The following is an 18,838-nucleotide window of genomic DNA, read 5'->3' as shown; positions in this document are numbered from 1 at the left end:
TTTGGCCAGTTTCTAATACATAAATCTATCTCTCTCTCTACAGTACTGTACATATTCTCTCCATTTTATTATTTTTTTTTTTTCAGTACAAACCAATGCGTGTTACTTATACAAGCCTTAAACATACAAATGCACTTATATAAACCTTCAATATACTTATATAGGCCTTAAACATAAATTATAATACAAAATATAGCACTAAATCAACTTACAAACAAATTCAACTTATGAACAATCGCTCGGAACCAATTGCGTTCGTAAGTTGAGGAGTGTCTGTATATATATATGTGTGTATATATATATATATATATATATATATATATATATATATATGTGTGTATATATATATATATGTGTGTATATATATATATATATATGTATATGTATATATATATATATGTGTATATATATATATATATGTGTGTGTATATATATATATATGTATATATATACACGTATATATATACACGTATATATATATATATATATATATATATATGTATATATATACATATATATATATATACACATATATATACACACACATATATATATATATATACACATATACATATATATATATATATATATACACACACATATATACAATGTTGCACCGATCAAATATAAATATAAACATCCTAGTATGTTTGCCAAAACATTTTCAACACATTTTTCCAATTTTTAATCCTTTGTAACAATTTCCTTTTTCAAAAATATTTAAATAATAATAATAATAATAATAACGACCTGAAGAGCAAAACTAATGGCAACCCGTGCTACATTTACTGCTATCGGATATTAGAACTTCTCACTTAAATTGACCGGAGCTTTTTTTTATTTTATTTTTAAATCGTTACCCTTACTATTAGGGTAGCAGTTAGTACCATCCTGGTGGACCACCTGACTAACTGACCCATTGTACTAGGACAAAAACTCTTGGACAGGCCTGGATTTAGTTGAAGATAAGACTCTACTGCCATCTAGTGACCACAAGAAGTAGCCGCACATTATCTAGTGGCGCAAAAGGGAGAAAATTGAAATAAAACAAGACATTTATTGACCTCAAACTGCAGGTGGACTTCGTTGTCTGATGTTCTGGTCTTCCCTGAAGTGATGGAGGTCTTTCTCTGGTTCCTTGTTGCGGAGCACCATATCTGTCACCTGAATAAAACAAAAAGTTTTCTTCCATTATTAGATGAGGGGTGTCCGCATCTGATATGGGATAATTTTTGTGTCGAAAGGGGGCACCTTAAACGTCATCTGTCCAAGATTTATCTTGAAATAGCTAGAAATGAACAAACAAAGGGGACTTAAATACACAGATGGGTTAACGAGACATTGCGAGCAGCTGGATGACACACAGGTGAAAGCAATGGACAATCACAACGACCAGTTACAAGCCAGCAATATTTATTTTTACTAATGGTTATACAGATTTACAAATATTAAGTCAAGTCCAATGACTGACTGATCAACATTAAAATAACAAACAAATTACACTTGACTACATATAACAATAGTCCGGTCGAATTACATACAAATCAAATCAGTTTGGATAAATATAAAAGTGGATTAAAACTATAAAAAGGAACTCAAAAGAAGAAAAATAAATAAATGTAGCTTACATAGCTAATTGAAAATTCTGAAAAGAAATACCTTTTTCTTTTTGAATAAATCCTTGGCAACAAACTCAGCCCGAAAATGGTTTTTCACCAGTGTGGGTTCTTGTGTGTATTTTTAAACTTCCCTTGTGTATAAATGTTTTACCACAAACTGAACATGAAAATGGTTTCTCATCAGTGTGGATTCTTGTGTGACCAATTAAGTATAGCTTTCGAGAGAAAGACTTACCACAAAAAAGGCACGAAAATGGTTTTTCACCAGTGTGGACTCTCATGTGGTCTTTTAAGTGGTGCTTTAGAGAGAAAGCTTGACTACAAAGCGAGCACGAAAATGGTTTTTCACCTGTGTGGGTTCTTGTGTGGATGTTTAAGCTTCCCCTCTGTGTGAATGCTTGACCACAAACAGAGCAGGAAAAGGGTTTTTCACCAGTGTGGGATCTTGTGTGGGTTTTAAAGCTTCCCTTGTGTGTGAACACTTGATCACAAACTGAGCAGGAAAATGGTTTTTTACCTGTGTGGATTAGTAGGTGTTTCATTAAGCTGACCTTGTGTGTGAACGCTTCACCACAAACTGAGCACGGAAATGGTTTTTCACCTGTGTGGGTTCTTGTGTGGATGTTTAAACTTCCCTTCTGTGTGAACGCTTGACCACAAACTGTGCAAGAAAATGGTTTTTCACCAGTGTGGGTTCTTGTGTGGGTTTTTAAACTTCCCTTGTGTGTGAACATTTGACCACAAAATGAGCAGGCAAATGGTTTTTCACCAGTGTGCGTTCTTGTGTGGGCTTTTAAGCTTCCCTTGTGTGTGAACACTTGACCACAAACAGAACACGAAAATGGCTTTTCACCAGTGTGGGTTCTTGTGTGAATTTCATAACTTCCTTTTGTTGTAAATGTTTTACAACAAACTGAACATGAAAATGTTTTTTCATCTGTGTGGGTTCTTATGTGTTTTTTTAAACTTCTCTTCCCTGTGAATGTTTGACCACAAACTGTGCATGAAAAAGGGTTTTCACCAGTGTGGATTCTTGAGTGGCCTTTTAAGTGGTGCTTCTGAGAGAAAGACTGACCACAAACTGAGCAGGAAAAGGGTTTTTCACCTGTGTGGGTAACCATGTGTCTTTTCAAAGTGGACATTTTCCCAAAGGATTTCCCACACTGAGAGCATTTGCAGAGTTCACCAGTGTGAGTTCTTGTGTGTTTTTTTAAACTTTCCTTCCCTGTGAATGTTTGACCACAAATGGAGCACGAAAAGGGTTTTTCACCAGTGTGGATTCTTGTGTGGCCTTTTAAGTGGTGCTTTAGAGAGAAAGACTGACCACAAACTGAGCAAGAAAATGGTTTTTCACCTGTGTGGGTCACCATATGTCTTTTCAAAGTAAACATTTTCCCAAATGTTTTCCCACACTGGGCGCATTTGTAGAGTTTGTCGCCACTGGGATTTTCCTTAAAACCTTCATCGTCCTCATCGTCATAAAGCAAGTCGTCGCTATCTGATAAAGGAGCAATTAAATTCTCTGCTTGCCACCCTTCTGTTGAGCTGCTGCCGTGCGGAGGCTCCGCCCCTCCGCTGGCCCCACCCAGATCATCTTCCCTCTTGAAAGGCTCACCAGTTGACCCGGTGACATTTTGCTCCTCCTTTTTGATTGGAGGCTGCTCTTCGCTCTTCTGATGTTGTTGAAGGAACTCTGGCTCCTCCTCTTTACTTTGGGGCCATGTTGAGGTGTTTGTTGGCTCCGCCCCTCTGCTGGCCACGCCCAGATCATCTTCACTCTTGAAAGGCTCACCAGTTGACCCGATGACATGTTGCTCCTCCTTATTGATTGGAGATTGCTCTTTTCTCATTTGGTGTTGAGGAAACTCTGGCTCCTCCTCTTTAATTAGGGGCCATGTTGTGGTGTTTGCTGGCTCCACCCCTCTGCTGGCCACGCCCAGATCATCTTCCCTCTTCAAGGGCTCACCAGTTGACCAGGTGAAATCATCTTCCTCCTTTTTGATTGGAAGTTGCTCTTCTCTCATTTGTTGTAGAGGGAACTCTGGCTCCTCCTCTTTGATATGGGGGAGCTCAACTTCCTCTTTAAAGCCAACAGACTGTTGCCCATCAGGATCAAGATATTTTGTGAAACCTGCAAAGACACAAAGATAAATCATATATTTCATAGACTATCTCTCTAATTTGAAATCCTTTAGGCTAGACTGGAAATTTAAAGATGTCAAGATGGCGGCGCGCACTGAAGCAGCGGCTCTATGCTCTCCAGTTCGGTGTTGTTCGTTATCCTACAGTCGCCAGGATTTAATCACTATCGGAAGGAGATGCGATATATCCGATTTCACAACAAACTACCAACAGACCTACGATATCCCCGAGGACATCTCGAGACCTCCGGGATCTCCGTGGATAGCCAGCCAACTCAAAGCACCTCGAAGGCGGCGAAGACACAGGAAGCAAAAGCGCGGATGCCGGGCGGGCCTTGCTGCTAAGCTGAAACAACAACCACACCGAGCACCGCTTCATAGTATCTTTTTGACCAACGCCCGATCCATCATCCACAAAATGGATGAGTTGGAACTTCAAATTGCTACCAACAGCTTTGTTAGGAACTGTAACATTATTCTCATCACGGAAACGTGGCTACACCCGCATATCCCCGACGCTGCGGTATCGCTAGCTAGCCGAACGCTTTTTCGGAACGATCGTTCAAAAGAAATAAGAAAAAAGCAGACAAAAAGGCCATGCAGAAAGTGATTAACACTGCCCAGAGGATCGTCGGCTGCACTCTGCCCTCACTGGAAGACATTGCCAGCCCTCGTTACCTCAGCAGAGCCAGGAACATCATAGGGGACCCATACCACCCTGGTCACAATCTGTTCCAGCTGCTGCCCTCTGGCGGACGCTATAGGTCCCACAAAGTACGGACAAATAGGCTTAAGGACAGTTTTTTCCCCCACATCCATCAGAACTCTAAATTTGCGGTAACACAACACACATTCCCTTCTGAGGTAATATGAAAAGATGTTTGGGTGGTGATCTGCCTCCTACTAGCTGACTGAAGGTAAGTGAAAGACAGTGAGAGGTAAGTGACCTGTATCCATAACAGCAGAATGCCAAATTACAAGTCCATAACTATCACTTATTTAGGTCTTTGGCCGAGTAAACGCACCTTATGGAGAAGCACTACCAATTTCGTCATACGCAGTTTCTGGGTGTGATGACAAGTAGGCTTTTGTTGTTGATGATGACGACAGGGCCTATGTCCAATTATTATTATTAAGTCACTTACGTCTGCATTAGTTACGCTGAATTATCCCACAATCTATTTTTCCAAACCAATCGAATACCACCAAGGTCTATGTCTGCGGACCCTGAACAACTTCCAGTTCAAGTGACATAATAAAAGCAATGTAACGTTTTAAATGCCATCATTGTATGACCTTTACTCCTAATATTACGTGAAAATCACTATTACTTCATTTATTGTTCATTGTATTTTGATTTTTATCTCGTAATTTTATTCTCATTATTTACTACTGTAGTATTCTCGTTAACAGCAACATGAATTTAAAACTGTTCATAAGTGCATTTTTCAAAGTAAGGGACTATTGGTCAGAAAAGTTTCTTCACTGGTGATTAATTTAGTTACAATGAGAGGCATTAAAAAAGCATTATCTTTAATTCTATATATTTGGGGGATTAATGACTCTGAAATAGTCATACCTCTACTTACGAATGCCTCCATGTAAGTAATTTTCAGGTTACATATTTTTGATATGCAAATGAGTGACTCGAGATACAAAAAAAATCCAAGTTACAAAATCCCCCAAAAAGTAAATGCATTTCCTTACCTGGTATTTTATTTTGAAAATATTGTCGTGGTTGCATTAATTCTCACTTTAGTATATCGCTACCCTCTACTGGGCTCTCATTGGCTGTCTCACAACAACCGGGCTAAATGCTCCCCTTATTAAGGATCGCAATTTCCCCTTTTAAGCGATTAAAAACCGTACAAATGCAACACACCACATTTTCACACACATAGGACACACGTAAAAGTCTAAAATGTACTACAAAGTGAACGGCTTTCCGCACTGGTAAAACGGGCCCTTGCCGCCATCTGGCGGACAAACGCGTGTATCACATCTCCCATTATAATGGCCGCGGAGGGAACAATTTCATGCTTGTTATTAAATTTAAGATATAAATAAATCATTTTCTTATAATATATAAAAACATTTCTGTGTTTTTCTCATCTTTCATACAAAATTGGGACACTTTGACCAATTTTAAAAGGGTTTAGTTCAGGGGTGGCAAAGTCCAGTCCTTGAGAGCCCTGATCCTGTCTGTTTTCCATGTCCCCCTCTACCAACACCCCTGAATCAAATAATCGGGATCAGTATGAAGCTTCTGGACAGCTTGCTGATGAGTTGATCATTTGATTCAGGTGTGGTAGAGGGATATATGGAAAACAGACTGGATAGGGGCTCTCGAGGACCGGACTTGGCCACCCCTGGTTTAGTTGTGTGAGGACCGTGGAAAGAATTAGAGAATTTACATATAAAGTACACCTCTACTTAAGTAATTTTCAAGATACAAAAAAAGTTCCAGTACCAATTACTTTCGTAAGTAGAGGTACGACTGTAAAGAGAAAAATATTGAATTAAATAAAAAAACACAGACAATTGTTTAAATCACTTATTTTGACTTTTTTTTTTATTAAAACCAAACTAAAAAAAACCTAAATATTAGATTTTTAAATGTAATTTTTTTTCTTCCAAAAAAGAGGGTAAAAGAGTAAATATTCTATTTGTTTATCATCTGCATTGGAATTTTAGCATTTAATAAGTACTTTCGCAGGCCGCACTGGGGAGTGGCTGCGGGCCATATTTGGCCCACGGGCCGCCACTTCGACACCTTTGTTTGAACGCTCCTCTCGTTGTTGTTTAATGCATCTGCATCTCTATTTTTTTTGCATTTTCAATTTACAGCATGCAAGTAAGTGTTATATGTCACTCAAGCATGCAGCCAAATATGGAGTGGAGTAGCAGGAATTACTCTTAAACGCCTCTGGGGGCTCTCGCACTTTGAGTAATAACGAAAAATTCATTGTTTGTGATAAGGATACAATAAAAGGAAAGCTACTGTTTTCTGCCGTTGTTGAAGTATAAACACGTTGAGACTCATTATTTCCGTCCTAGAGTGGTCACATTTAAATATAAATAGAATGTATTAAGTCTTTGTTCAAACGGTGCTAGTGTCATGTTAATACATAGAATACCTTGAAGGGAATACTATATGGAAATAAAAAGTAAACCCACCTTCTAGTCTATGAAGAACAACTTTCGCGTGCTTTATTTTGTAATGCGTCGAACGCTGGTGAGGTGAAGGCTCCTGTTTGACGTCAAAAAGTTCCTCCTGGAACTTTGGCCGTTGTGTTCTTGCCGACATTTCCACACGTGAATTCTGATGATGGCGGCGGCTTTGATAGCTGCTACCTAGGCTAAGCTAAGTTAAAGCACAAACAAGCTATTCGACGACTAGTTCCTTTGATGGTTGCTAGCTAAGCTAAAGCATAAACAAGCACTTCGATCGCTGCTAACTAGGCTAAGCTAAATTAACCCAGAAACTTCAAACTGGTCCTTCGACTTGTTTCTATGCTAGCTGCTAGGTACTAGCTAAACTAAGCTAAAGCATTAACAACCTCTTCGACGACTTGTTCCTTTGGTAGCCTTTAGCTAAGCTAAACTAAAGCAGAAACAAGCTCTTCGACGACTTGTTTCTTTGCTAGCTGCTAGCTAGGCTAATCTAAAGCAGGTTTTGCTGATAAATAGTGATGGAACGACCGACACTGGTGCGTCAATAGCATGCCGAGAGTTCAAGAATGAAAGCCGGAATTAAGGCGTGTATAGCTTTACGAAATAATCACGTGACCGATACAGGAAATGTATCGCTTGGCCTAAGTGTTTAGTATAAAGAAATAAACTGTATCAAAGTATCATGGGTCTGTTGGGTGGAGTTTTACGTAATTATTGATAGTTCTAAAGAGTTTCCCCCCAGTGTGGAATCATTTTGATCGTGTGAGGCAAAACAAAATAATCACTTTTATTTCACATGATTTACCAGTTAACAAACATGTGGACATAAGTTAGAAACTGTAACTCAAATTGGATCTATTTTCCATATCAATTCCGTTTGGAATTTAAAAAAAACAATGTTTTTTTTTACCTGCAATGATTTCATAACTACTGCAGGGGTCACTATTGGGTGACCAACACGGTTTCAATACAGTGCTGACACAGTGTGTGTGGTCAGTGTGTCAATACAATGCTTGAGGTAGCATCGTCCCATCACTATGGTATATATCAAAGGGTTTTAATTAAAGACACCAAAAGCAAATTGAAAACATATAAGCCTAGAATCCAAAATTACAAACAAAAAAAATGAACCAAAAGAGGTAGAACGCAAGAAGAAATGAACAAACGGATTTTGAATGCCCAGATATGGGTTAACGAGACATGGAAAAACAGGTGGGTGACACACGAGGTGAAAGCAATGGACAATCACAACGAAAACTTTCAAGCCATCAATATTTTTTTAACTTATGAATATATACATAATATTGAGTAAAATTCCAATAACAAACAGTACATATTAGACTTCAATTGCCAGGTTTATTTACATACAAAGTAATTAAGTTTGGATAAATATAAAAGTGGAATAAAACAACAAAGTCGGTTCTGGTTTAAAAGAAGAAAAAAAACGAAATGAGTGCAGTTTACAAAGCTACTAATTGAACATTCTGGATATTACATGAAATAAAACAACATGTATTTTATGATTTTTTTTCTCTTTTTCATTCACAGCCAAATTCACAGAAGACTCGTTTTATCAACATGTAATAAAAAAAAATGACACTTGAGGGATTTTCATCATTATTGTCAATTGGCAGATTCAGCAAATGTTGCCACATTTGTGTCTTTTAAATGTTTCCTTTTGAATACAAACTGAGCAGGAAAAGGACATCGGTTGCATGTTTAAAGACTTTTCTGCCTAAGTTTATGCAGTACGTGAAGTGTCACACCAGAGGAGATAAAACTCTAGACTATGTTTATTCTAATATCAAACATGCTTATAGAGCCACACCCCTCCCTCACCTTGCTGTATCCGACCATCTCTACCCATCCCTCACACCCTTATAGACCCCACTCCGGAGGCTAACAAGGCCACAAATAAAGATAATAAAAACATGGCCCAAGGACGCCCTTTCTCAGCTGCAGGACTGTTTTTCCCGCACCAACTGGGAACTTTTCGAACACCACAACTTCCAGGCCTACACTCACACTGTACTTTCCTACATCAAAAACTGCACGGACAACGTCACTGTTAATAAACGGATACAGGTTTTTCCTAACCAGAAACCCTGGATGACTGTTAGGTTTATCCAATGTTAGGTTTATCCTTAGGTATTTCCAAATTCAGCTTTCAATAAAAAAGGCATCTGTAGTCACATCACCATTTAATTCTTGCAAGAAGAGAATACATCCACCCGCTCGTCCCGTCAAGATTATTCTGTCGAGCGGCATTATGTCCTGCCCATTTAAGGCCTCAAATCAAAACAATTACAAGGTTATCGATTCCAATTGCGTAAGCGAACTTGTATCTGGGGAAAGGGTTGAGGCGTATCTTCCAGTAATCAGTCCTCGGAGCAAGGACTCAGTGTATTGTTAAGTCATTGCGAACTTGTATCTCTAGCTGGAGCCAGCTGTCCTGGAGAGTGACCTTGGAGTAAGCGTTTGTCTTCGTTGAAAGCACATATTAATTCTAACTCTAACATAAAACCGATTAACACATATATATATATATATATTGTTTAATATAGTTACACATTTAGGATGAGCATTACTATTCCTAATAAGCAAATATATTGATTAATATAGTAAGCATGTATATTATAAGGCTTTATATTCATTGCAAACACATTTATAATAATGATTACTCCAACATTCCCCCCTATATTATAAATTTGCACATGATCCCCCTAATAAAACTTCAAACACATTTATAATAATGATTACTCCAACAATGACCAAGGAGACACAGGCACCCATCAAATGCCGTAACACCACCTTCAGGTCAGGGGACAAGTTACAATACAGCACTGCCAGAGCAGAGCTGAAGAGAGGCATTAAAAAGGCCAAGGCAGCATATACAAGGAAAATTGAGGAGCACTTCACAGAAAATACCCCCAAAAAGATGTGGCAGGGAATACGACATATTACCAATTACAATAACAATAATATGTCTGTTAACGCAGATGCCTCACTAGCAGAGGAACTGAACCGTTTCTTTGGCCGCTTTGAGACTGACAAATCAGACTCAGTCTCAACACATCCACCACCTTGCAGCAGTATACTGAAGCTTCAGGAATATGAAGTGAGACAGGTACTGCGGACTGTGAACACCAGGAAGGCTGCTGGCCCTGACGGAGTACCTGGGAAGGTGCTCAAAGCCTGTGCTGACCAGCTGACTGGTGTTTTCACAAAGATCTTCAATTGTTCCCTGCAACAATCCATCATTCCATCCTGCCTGCAATCTGCCACCATTATCCGTCACTAAAAAGCCAATAATTGACAGCCTGAATGATTATAGGCCTGTTGGTTGCACTTACGCCTGTGATCATGAAGTGCTTTGAAAAGTTGGTCGCCCGCCACATCAGGGATACAATCCCTCCCTCAGTTGACCCTCACCAGTTTTCTTATCGAGCAAATAGGTCCACTGAGGACGCCATCGCCGTAGCTCTACACACAGCACTGAGACACCTGGAGCACCATGGGAATTACGTGAGGATGCTTTTTATTGACTATCGCTCAGCCTTCAACACTATAATACCGGACATTATGGCTGACAAACTCTCCCACCTTGGACTGTCCTCTTCCATCTGCTACTGGATTAAGAACTTCTTAACCAACCGTCCACAAACTGTTAGACTTGGTCCCCACCTCTCTTCCTTCATTACATTGTGCACTGGCTCCCCTCAAGGCTGTGTACTGAGTCCTCTTCTGTACTCCCTGTACACATACGACTGTACACCGACCCACCAGTATAACGCCATCATCAAATTTGCCGATGACACCACTGTGGTCGGACTCATCTCAGGAGGGGATGAGTCGGCCTACAGAGATGAGGTCAACAAACTGTCTTTGTGGTGTTTGGTGAACAATCTCACACTAAACACGAGAACTAAAGAAATAATCCTGGACTTTCCCAAACGCAGCACAGATCTGGCCCCACTCCTCATAAGTGGAGTATGCGTAGACAGGGTCCAGTCCTTCAAATTCCTGGGGTCCACGTCACGGACAAGCTCTCCTGGTCTACAAACACCACGGCAGTGGTGAAGAAGGCCCAGAAATGAATCCATTTCCTGAGGGTACTCAGGAGGAACAACTTGGACACTAAGCATTTGGTAACTTTCTATAGAGCCACTGTGGAGCGCATCCTGGCATACTGCATTACAGTGTGGTACGCTGGAAGCACGGCAGCAGACAGGAAAGCCATGCAGAGTGATCAATACTGCCCAGAAGATCATTGGCTGCTCTCACTGGAAGACATTGCCAGCCCTCGCTACCTCAGCAGAGCCAAGAACATTGTCAGGGACCAATACCACCCTGGTCACAACCTGTTCCAGCTGCTGCCCTCCGGCAGACGCTACAGGTCTCACAAAGCACGGACAAATAGACTTAAGGACAGTTTTTTCCTCACAGACATCAGGACTCTGAACTTGCGTTAGCACGACACACAATCCCTTCTGTGCAATAACTTCGGGGTGTGCAATAACAAAGTGCAATATTTTAGAATTTACCTAGCCAGAATGTGACTTTTTATACTTTTATATTACAATTTATGTTTTTTTTTTACTGGGAAAACGCACTTTGTGGAGTAGCACCACCAATTTCGTTACACGCAGCTGTGTATGATGACAATAAAGGCTTTTGATTTGATATCTGACCAATGTGGGTTATGATGGGTATTTTTAAGATATTCTTGTGACGGAATGTTGGACCACAAATTGAGCAAGAAAAGGGCTTTTCGCCAATGCGGGTTGTTAAGTCTTCTTTTAAAGTTCCCTTCTGTGAAAATGTTTGAACATTAACTGGGCAGGAAAATGGAATTCTCACCAGTGTGGGTTCTTGTGTGGGTTTTTAAATGTTGCAGTTGAGAAAAGGCTTGACCACAAACTGAGCACAAATATGGTTTTTCACCAGTGTGGGTTCTTGTGTGTATTTTTAATTTTCCCTTCCGTGTAAATGTCTGACCACAAATTGAGCATGAAAATGGTTTTTCACCAGTGTGGGTTCTTGTGTGGCCTTTTAAGTTTGCCTTCTGGGTAAACGTTTTCCCACAAACTGAACATGAAAATGGTTTTTCACCAGTGTGGGTTCTTGTGTGTAGTTTTAAATGCGATAGTTGAGAAAAAGATTGACCACAAACTGAGCACAAAAATGGTTTTTCTCCTGTGTGGATTCTCGTATGTATTTTTAAATGTTTCTTCTCTCTGAATGCTTGACCACAAAATGGGCACGGAAATGGTTTTTCACCAGTGTGGGTTCTTGTGTGGCCTTTTAAGGCTCGCTTCTGTGTAAATGTTTTACCACAAACTGAGCACGAACATGGTTTTTCACCGGTGTGGGTTCTTATGTGTATTTTTAAACTTCCCTTCTCTGTAAATGTTTTACCACAAACTGAACACGCAAAGGGTTTCTCCCCAATGTGGGTAACCATATGTCTTTTCAAAGTAGACTTTTTCCCAAAGGTTTTCCCGCAGTAAGAGCATTTGCAGAGTTTGTCGCCACTGGGATTTTTCTTAAGACCTTCATCGTCATAAAGCAAGTCGTCACTATCTGATAAAGGAGCAATTAAATGTTCTGCTTGCCATCCTTCTGTTGAGCAGCTACCATGCGGAGGCTCCGCCCCTCCGCTGGCCCCGCCCAGATCATCTTCCCTCTTGAAAGGCTCACCAGTTGACCAGGTGAAATCATCTTCCTCCTTTTTGATTGGAAGTTGCTCTTCTCTCATTTGATGTTGAGGGAACTCTGGCTCCTCCTCTTTAATTTGGGGCCATGTTGAGACGCTTGGAGGGTCCATCCCTCTGCTGGCCAGGACCAGATCATCTTCACTCTTGAAAGGCTCACCAGTTGACCCGATCACATCTTGCTCCTCCTTTTTAATTGGAGGCTCCTCTTCTCTCATATGCTGATGTTGAGTGAACTCTGGCTCCTCCTCCTCTTTAATTTGGGGCCTTGTTGAGGTATTTGCTGGCTCCGCCCCTCTGCTGGCTACGCCCAGATCATCTTCACTCTTCATGGGCTCACCAGTTGACCATGTGAAATAATTTTCCTCCTTATTGATGGGAAGTTGTTCTTCTCTGTTTTGGTGAACAGGGAACTCTGGCTCCTCCCTTTTGATTTGGGTGAGCTCAAATTTCTCCCCAAAGTCACCAGACCCCTGCCCATCAGCAACAAGATCATTTCTGAAAGCTGCAAAACACAAAGATAAATGATATATTTTATCAACTGTCTATCTGACGAGAAGTCCTTTAGGTTAGACTGAGAATTTAAAGTCTTATAGAGCCATACGTCTACTTACAAACTTTCAGATGCAAATGAGTGCTTCAAGATACAAAAAAAACATCCAAGTTACGAAAACGTCGATACATTTCCGGTATGTGTTATTTTATTTTGACATTTTCGCGGATACACTGCTTGCTTGACATGTTCACTCCACTCTACTGGGCTCTCATTGGCTCTCTCACAACAACCGTGCATGTTTCTTTGACTGCCGTTGTGTGCTTGACCTTATGCCTAGAAGAAGTTTTAATGGCTTATGAAATAATTTTATGATCATTTTCTCTCAATTTTGTGTCTTCACACTTTTCCTACAAAGTTGGGACACTTTGATGATTTTTTTAAAGGATTTAGTTGGTAGTTTTGTGAGGACCATGGAACGAATTAGAGTATTTACATATAAAGTACTGCTCTACTTACGAAATGTTCAACTCATGAAAAATGTTCGGGAACCAATTAATTTCGTAAGTAGAGTTACGACTGTACTCTTGTCGTATTTTATTTTGAAATTCTAGAGTTAGGAGGTGTTGCAGATCTATGTATATTTTCACAAAAAGCTTATTTCGCCCTGAAATTGGTTTTTTGGGTGAAATTTACCAATGCCTAAGACTAAAGAAAAGAAAAGAGTAGAAATCACTCATTTCCTGATGAAAGATTAGAGCTTACTCTTGGTATTGGTAAATTCTGTATTATTATAGTCATTGCATAAAGTATTATGTGGGACTTCAAAGATGATTAGAAATCTTTAAAAACTGCTGTCAAAGAATGAGTTGGTAAAGAAAACAATAGCTCCACCTGTGTGGTCAGCTGGGATGGGCTCCAGCACCCCCCGCGACCCCAATGAGGATAAATCGGTTCAGAAAATGAATGAATGAAAACGAAACACAACTCGGGCTAAAATAGAAAGCGAACTAAAAGGAACATTTGTTCGCCTTTTGTAAACAGTCGAGACTTGATGACGTCGTGGTTTTGCTCGAATTGTGCATTTAGCGAACATTTTGCTTACATTTAGTCTCTTAATTCCGCACAACGCCGAAATGTTTGTGAAGCTATTTGGCTATGTCGAAGAGAAAGAGAAAAAAACCTTCATATTTAGTAATTGAGGAGTTGATTCATCGTCGGAATTGGCGGAAAAAAAAGTTATTCTCACATTCTCATTTAAAAAAAAGGAAAAGTCAACTCACCTGACATTTTCGGGCTTGGTGTTTGCATGCTAACCCTTCGCTAGCAGCTAAACTCGGCTAGGCTAAGCTAAGGACGCCAAAAACTTCAACGTGTACCCAGACAACCCGAGATTAAAACGATCATTTGCATGTAATCAGATTGATCTCACCCACGTTTTATTGGATTAGTCATACGGCTAAGGAGTGATTTAAAAAAAGCAGATCGCTTTCCAAAAGGATAGCAAGCGCCGTTCCAGAACAAACGGACGAGACGGCGAGTGGTGATGACGTCATATACAAGCGGCGAAGATTTTGCCTCAAACGGGAAAAACAAAAAAAGAAAGGAAAATTTAATAAGAATACAATATCTATTGTGGAAAATTATGTGAATTATTAACCTTTTCTCCAATGGAAAAATTCCAACCAAATGATCTTTTTAGTTATTTGTTTTTGAAAACTCATCAGTCAATACAACCAACATAATGACTAATTCATTTCATTTATAAATGCCATTAGGATATAAACTCTGTTAAAATATATAGAGACACATGTGAAAGTATTTGCCAGGTTTAACAGTATTCAAATTAAATTCATTTTCATGTATATAAAAAAATATTTTATGATGCGAGTATCGGGATTAATGATATGGCTTTTAGTTATACGTATTATCCGATTAATAGTAAAACACTTTTTTTTAATATTCATATGAGTATTCAGTGAAGGCAAACAATATAGTAGTATTGTAAAAATATATTAATAGCTGTTTGGTACACCTGGATAGCAACAGACAACCCTTTTCGTGCTCATTTTGTATTCAAACATTCACACACAAGGAAATCTTAAAAACGCACCCAAGAACCCACACAGGTGGAAAAAACATTTTTATGCTCAGTTTGTGATCAAGCGTTTGCAGAGAAGGGAAACTTAAAAACCCACATAAGAACCCACACTGGCGAAAAACAATTTTCTTGCTCCATTTGTGGTAAAGCTTTCTCTCAAAAGCACAACAATCCGTCACAAGAATAGCTTCAAAATCCCCATAATAGAATAAAATTGTCAAAATTATTAGTCTATGAAATGGGGTCAAACATTTTGCAACACGCTGTCTATAGTAAGGCTTTCTTCATAAAAAAGACAATGTATAGCAAGGGTTTATTTAATGGTAAAAAAATGTATAGTAAGGTTTTTTTCTTAAATAAAGAGACCATGTACAATAAGGCTTTTTTTTCTTTTAAAATAAAAAGATCATGTATAGTAAGGCTTTTTTTCTTTATAAAAAAATACCATGTATAGTAAGGCCTTTTTCTTTGAATAAAAAGATCATGTATAGTAAGGTTTTTTTTCTTTAAAAAAAAGACCATGTATAGTAAGCCTTTTTTTCTTTATAAAAAAAAGACCATGTATAGTAAGGTTTTTTTCTCAAAATAAGACCATGTATAATAAGGCTTTTTTCTTTTAAAAAAAGACCATGTATAGTAAGGCTTTTTTTCTTAAATAAGACCATGTATAGTAAGGTTTTTTCCTTAAAAAAAGAGACCATGTACAATAAGGCTTTTTTGCTTTTAAAATACAAAAGATCATGTATAGTAAGGCTTTTTTTCTTTATAAAAAAGACCATGTATAGTAAGGCTTTTTTTTCTTTATAAAAAAAGACCATGTATAGTAAGGCCTTTTTCTTTAAATAAAAAGATTATGTTTAGTAAGGCTTTTTTTCTTTATAAAAAACACCATGTATAGTAAGTTTTTTTTCTCAAAATAAGACCATGTATAATAAGGCTTTTTTCTTTTAAAATAAGACCATGTATAGTAAGGTTTTTTTCTTAAAAAAAGAGACCATGTACAATAAGGCTTTTTTTCTTTTAAAATACAAAAGATCATGTATAGTAAGGCTTTTTTTCTTTATAAAAAAAGACCATGTATAGTAAGGTTTTTTTCTTAAAAAAAGAGACCATGTACAATAAGGCTTTTTTTCTTTTAAAATACAAAAGATCATGTATAGTAAGGCTTTTTTTCTTTATAAAAAAGACCATGTATAGTAAGGCCTTTTTCTTTAAATAAAAAGATCATGTATAGTAAGGCTTTTTTTCTTTAAAAAAGACCATGTATAGTAAGGCTTTTTTTTCTTTATAAAAAAAGACCATGTATAGTAAGGTTTTTTTTTTTAAATAAGACCATGTATAGTAAGGCTTTTTTCTTTAAAAAAAGACCATATATAGTAAGCCTTTTTTTTTTCTTAAAAAAAGACCATGTATAGTAAGGCTTTTTTTCTTTATAAAAAAAGACCTTCTATAGTAAGGGCTTTTTCTTTAAAAAAAGATCATGTATTGTAAGGCTTTTTTTCTTTTAAAAAACATGTATAGTAAGCAATGTCCCCTCTAATTTTTTGTTTGTCTGGGCAGAAAGACAACCTCCCTGAGCACACTGAGTACCAGTGTGAGCAACATCCTCATTGCTCGCTATGGGCACATACCAGTAGAACACCTGCCATGAGCAGGTGCATGTCGGGGTACCTTGCTTGCTAAGGAAAAAGTTTTTTTCCCGTACAAAGGTTGTTATACAGCGTACACAATTTGAAATGATCAAAAAACGTATACCTTGACAGGTATGTGTCTACTAGCCATAAATGATCTAGTCCTCATAAAATGTAATGATTCATATCGGTGGATAAAATATCCAAATAAATGACACTAGAATCTGCACAAATGTGACTTCAAGTTGACCTCATTTTTCACATCTGTCCTTCTCACTTCTCATTCTGCTTCAAATGACTTTTCTGCTGAATGTGTCACTCGAGGTCGTCAAGCGTCCATTTATGTGCAATATTTTTCCATTGGAAAACTCGCTTAAAACTTTAGCTTCGCTGTATGTTTTGCAGAGAAATTTCTTTTGGTTTTGATTTGATTTATTTCATAAGGGACAGCACATATTCATGAACATACATATGTAAATATGTAAGATTGCAGCCAAGGGCTAATTTCCATCTATATAGTCCATCGTGTTAATTGAAGACAAACGATGACATATACCACACACACACACTGAAACACACACAGACGGACATTTGGCAAAGTTTTTGACAGTTCTCACCCAATTGCACCCCTTGTTCTTCTATTTGCTCCGATAGCCATTCCATCTTAGAAAGAACCACATTTCTTTTTTACTTTGACTCGTTTGGCCATGATAAAGGCTTGGTAGCAGCTCCACCGAGTTGTTGGATATATGCTAACCTGCGAAATGAACTCATGCCGCGGAAGTAAACACACGCGACGTGACCCGAACCGCATCATATCATTGGCTGGACACGGTGTTTGTCAGTTTTATCCGAAATGACCTTTTGTTGTCGTTTGTCGGTGACAGGCTGCCACTCTCTGAGTTGCGACGCAAAATGGCACAGAAAAAAATGTAATGTCTTTTTTTTTACAATTCAGGTTGGCGTACAATAAAAGCATTCAATTCAATTTCATTCAATTTGATTTTGTTGTCTGCATATGTTTGCCGTGAGCAGAGAACGCGAGAGTAGTGCGCAATTGCGCACACACGCAGTTTAGAGGGAACATTGATAGTAAGGCTTTTTTCTTTAAAAAAAGACCATGTATAGTAAGGCTTTTTTTCTTTATAAAAAAGACCATGTATAGTAAGTTTTTTTTCTTTAAAAAAAAGACCATGTATAGTAAGGCTTTTTTTCTTTAAAAAAAGACCATGTATAGTAAGGCTTTTTTTCTTTAAAAAAGACCATGTATTGTAAGGCTTTTTTTCTTAAAAAAGACCATGTATAGTAAGGCTTTTTTTTCTTTATAAAAAAAGACCATGTATAGTAAGGCCTTTTTCTTTAAAAAAGATCATGTATAGTAAGGTTTTTTTCTCTTAAAAAAACATGTATAGTAAGGCTTTTTTTCTTTTAAAAAAAGGCCATGTATAGTAAGGCTTTTTTTATTTATAAAAAAAAGACCATGTATAGTAAGTGTTGGAATAATGATTCAAACCTTTTAAATCATTATTAGTAATATTTAATTAAAAAAGGAAGAACATCTTTCAACAAATTCTGCTTACAACTTCGAAGGAGATGCCTTGTGACGCCGTCTCAGTCCACAGTGCATTCTGACGAACGGCATACTCTTCGGTCCATTTAGCGGCACATAACCAAAACATTCAAAGGTAATCTGATTTAAACAATTGCATACGCAAAAACAACTGTCTCAACTGTTTTGAACAATTGTATAAGCTCAACCGAACAACATCATGAAGGTTATAAAAACACTGTCACAACAATCTGTTTTTATCGGAACACCTGCGTAAGAATTTGCACAATAAGCAAAACAACGGCATTATTATTTGCACCAGTAAGCATAATAATTTCTTTATAAGGTAAACAAAGCAAAGCAGTTTAATGTTTTCAAATCTGCTGCTGGAGTCGTCATAACAGTCTCATTGGGTC

The 18,838-nt window shown here is 38.1% G+C and overlaps 1 protein-coding gene across 1 annotated transcript; it reads right to left on the bottom strand.

The window, feature by feature from the left end:
- Window positions 1-1,396: 1,396 nt before the first annotated feature.
- LOC144066149 (uncharacterized) lies at window positions 1,397-14,681 on the bottom strand. Its single transcript, XM_077589494.1, has 6 exons — window positions 14,425-14,681; window positions 11,771-13,153; window positions 8,914-8,970; window positions 8,774-8,811; window positions 6,938-7,124; window positions 1,397-3,750 (listed from the first exon to the last, which is right to left on the bottom strand). The coding sequence occupies exons 1-6, from the start codon at window positions 14,450-14,452 to the stop codon at window positions 1,694-1,696; spliced, it is 3,750 nt and encodes a 1,249-aa protein (XP_077445620.1). The 5' UTR covers window positions 14,453-14,681; the 3' UTR covers window positions 1,397-1,693.
- Window positions 14,682-18,838: the final 4,157 nt, after the last annotated feature.

Source organism: Stigmatopora argus, chromosome 20 (assembly GCF_051989625.1).
Source record: "Stigmatopora argus isolate UIUO_Sarg chromosome 20, RoL_Sarg_1.0, whole genome shotgun sequence".
Lineage (NCBI taxonomy): Eukaryota > Metazoa > Chordata > Actinopteri > Syngnathiformes > Syngnathidae > Stigmatopora > Stigmatopora argus.
Note: the sequence above shows the minus strand (reverse complement) of the source record. Positions and strands in the feature narration are given on the sequence as shown.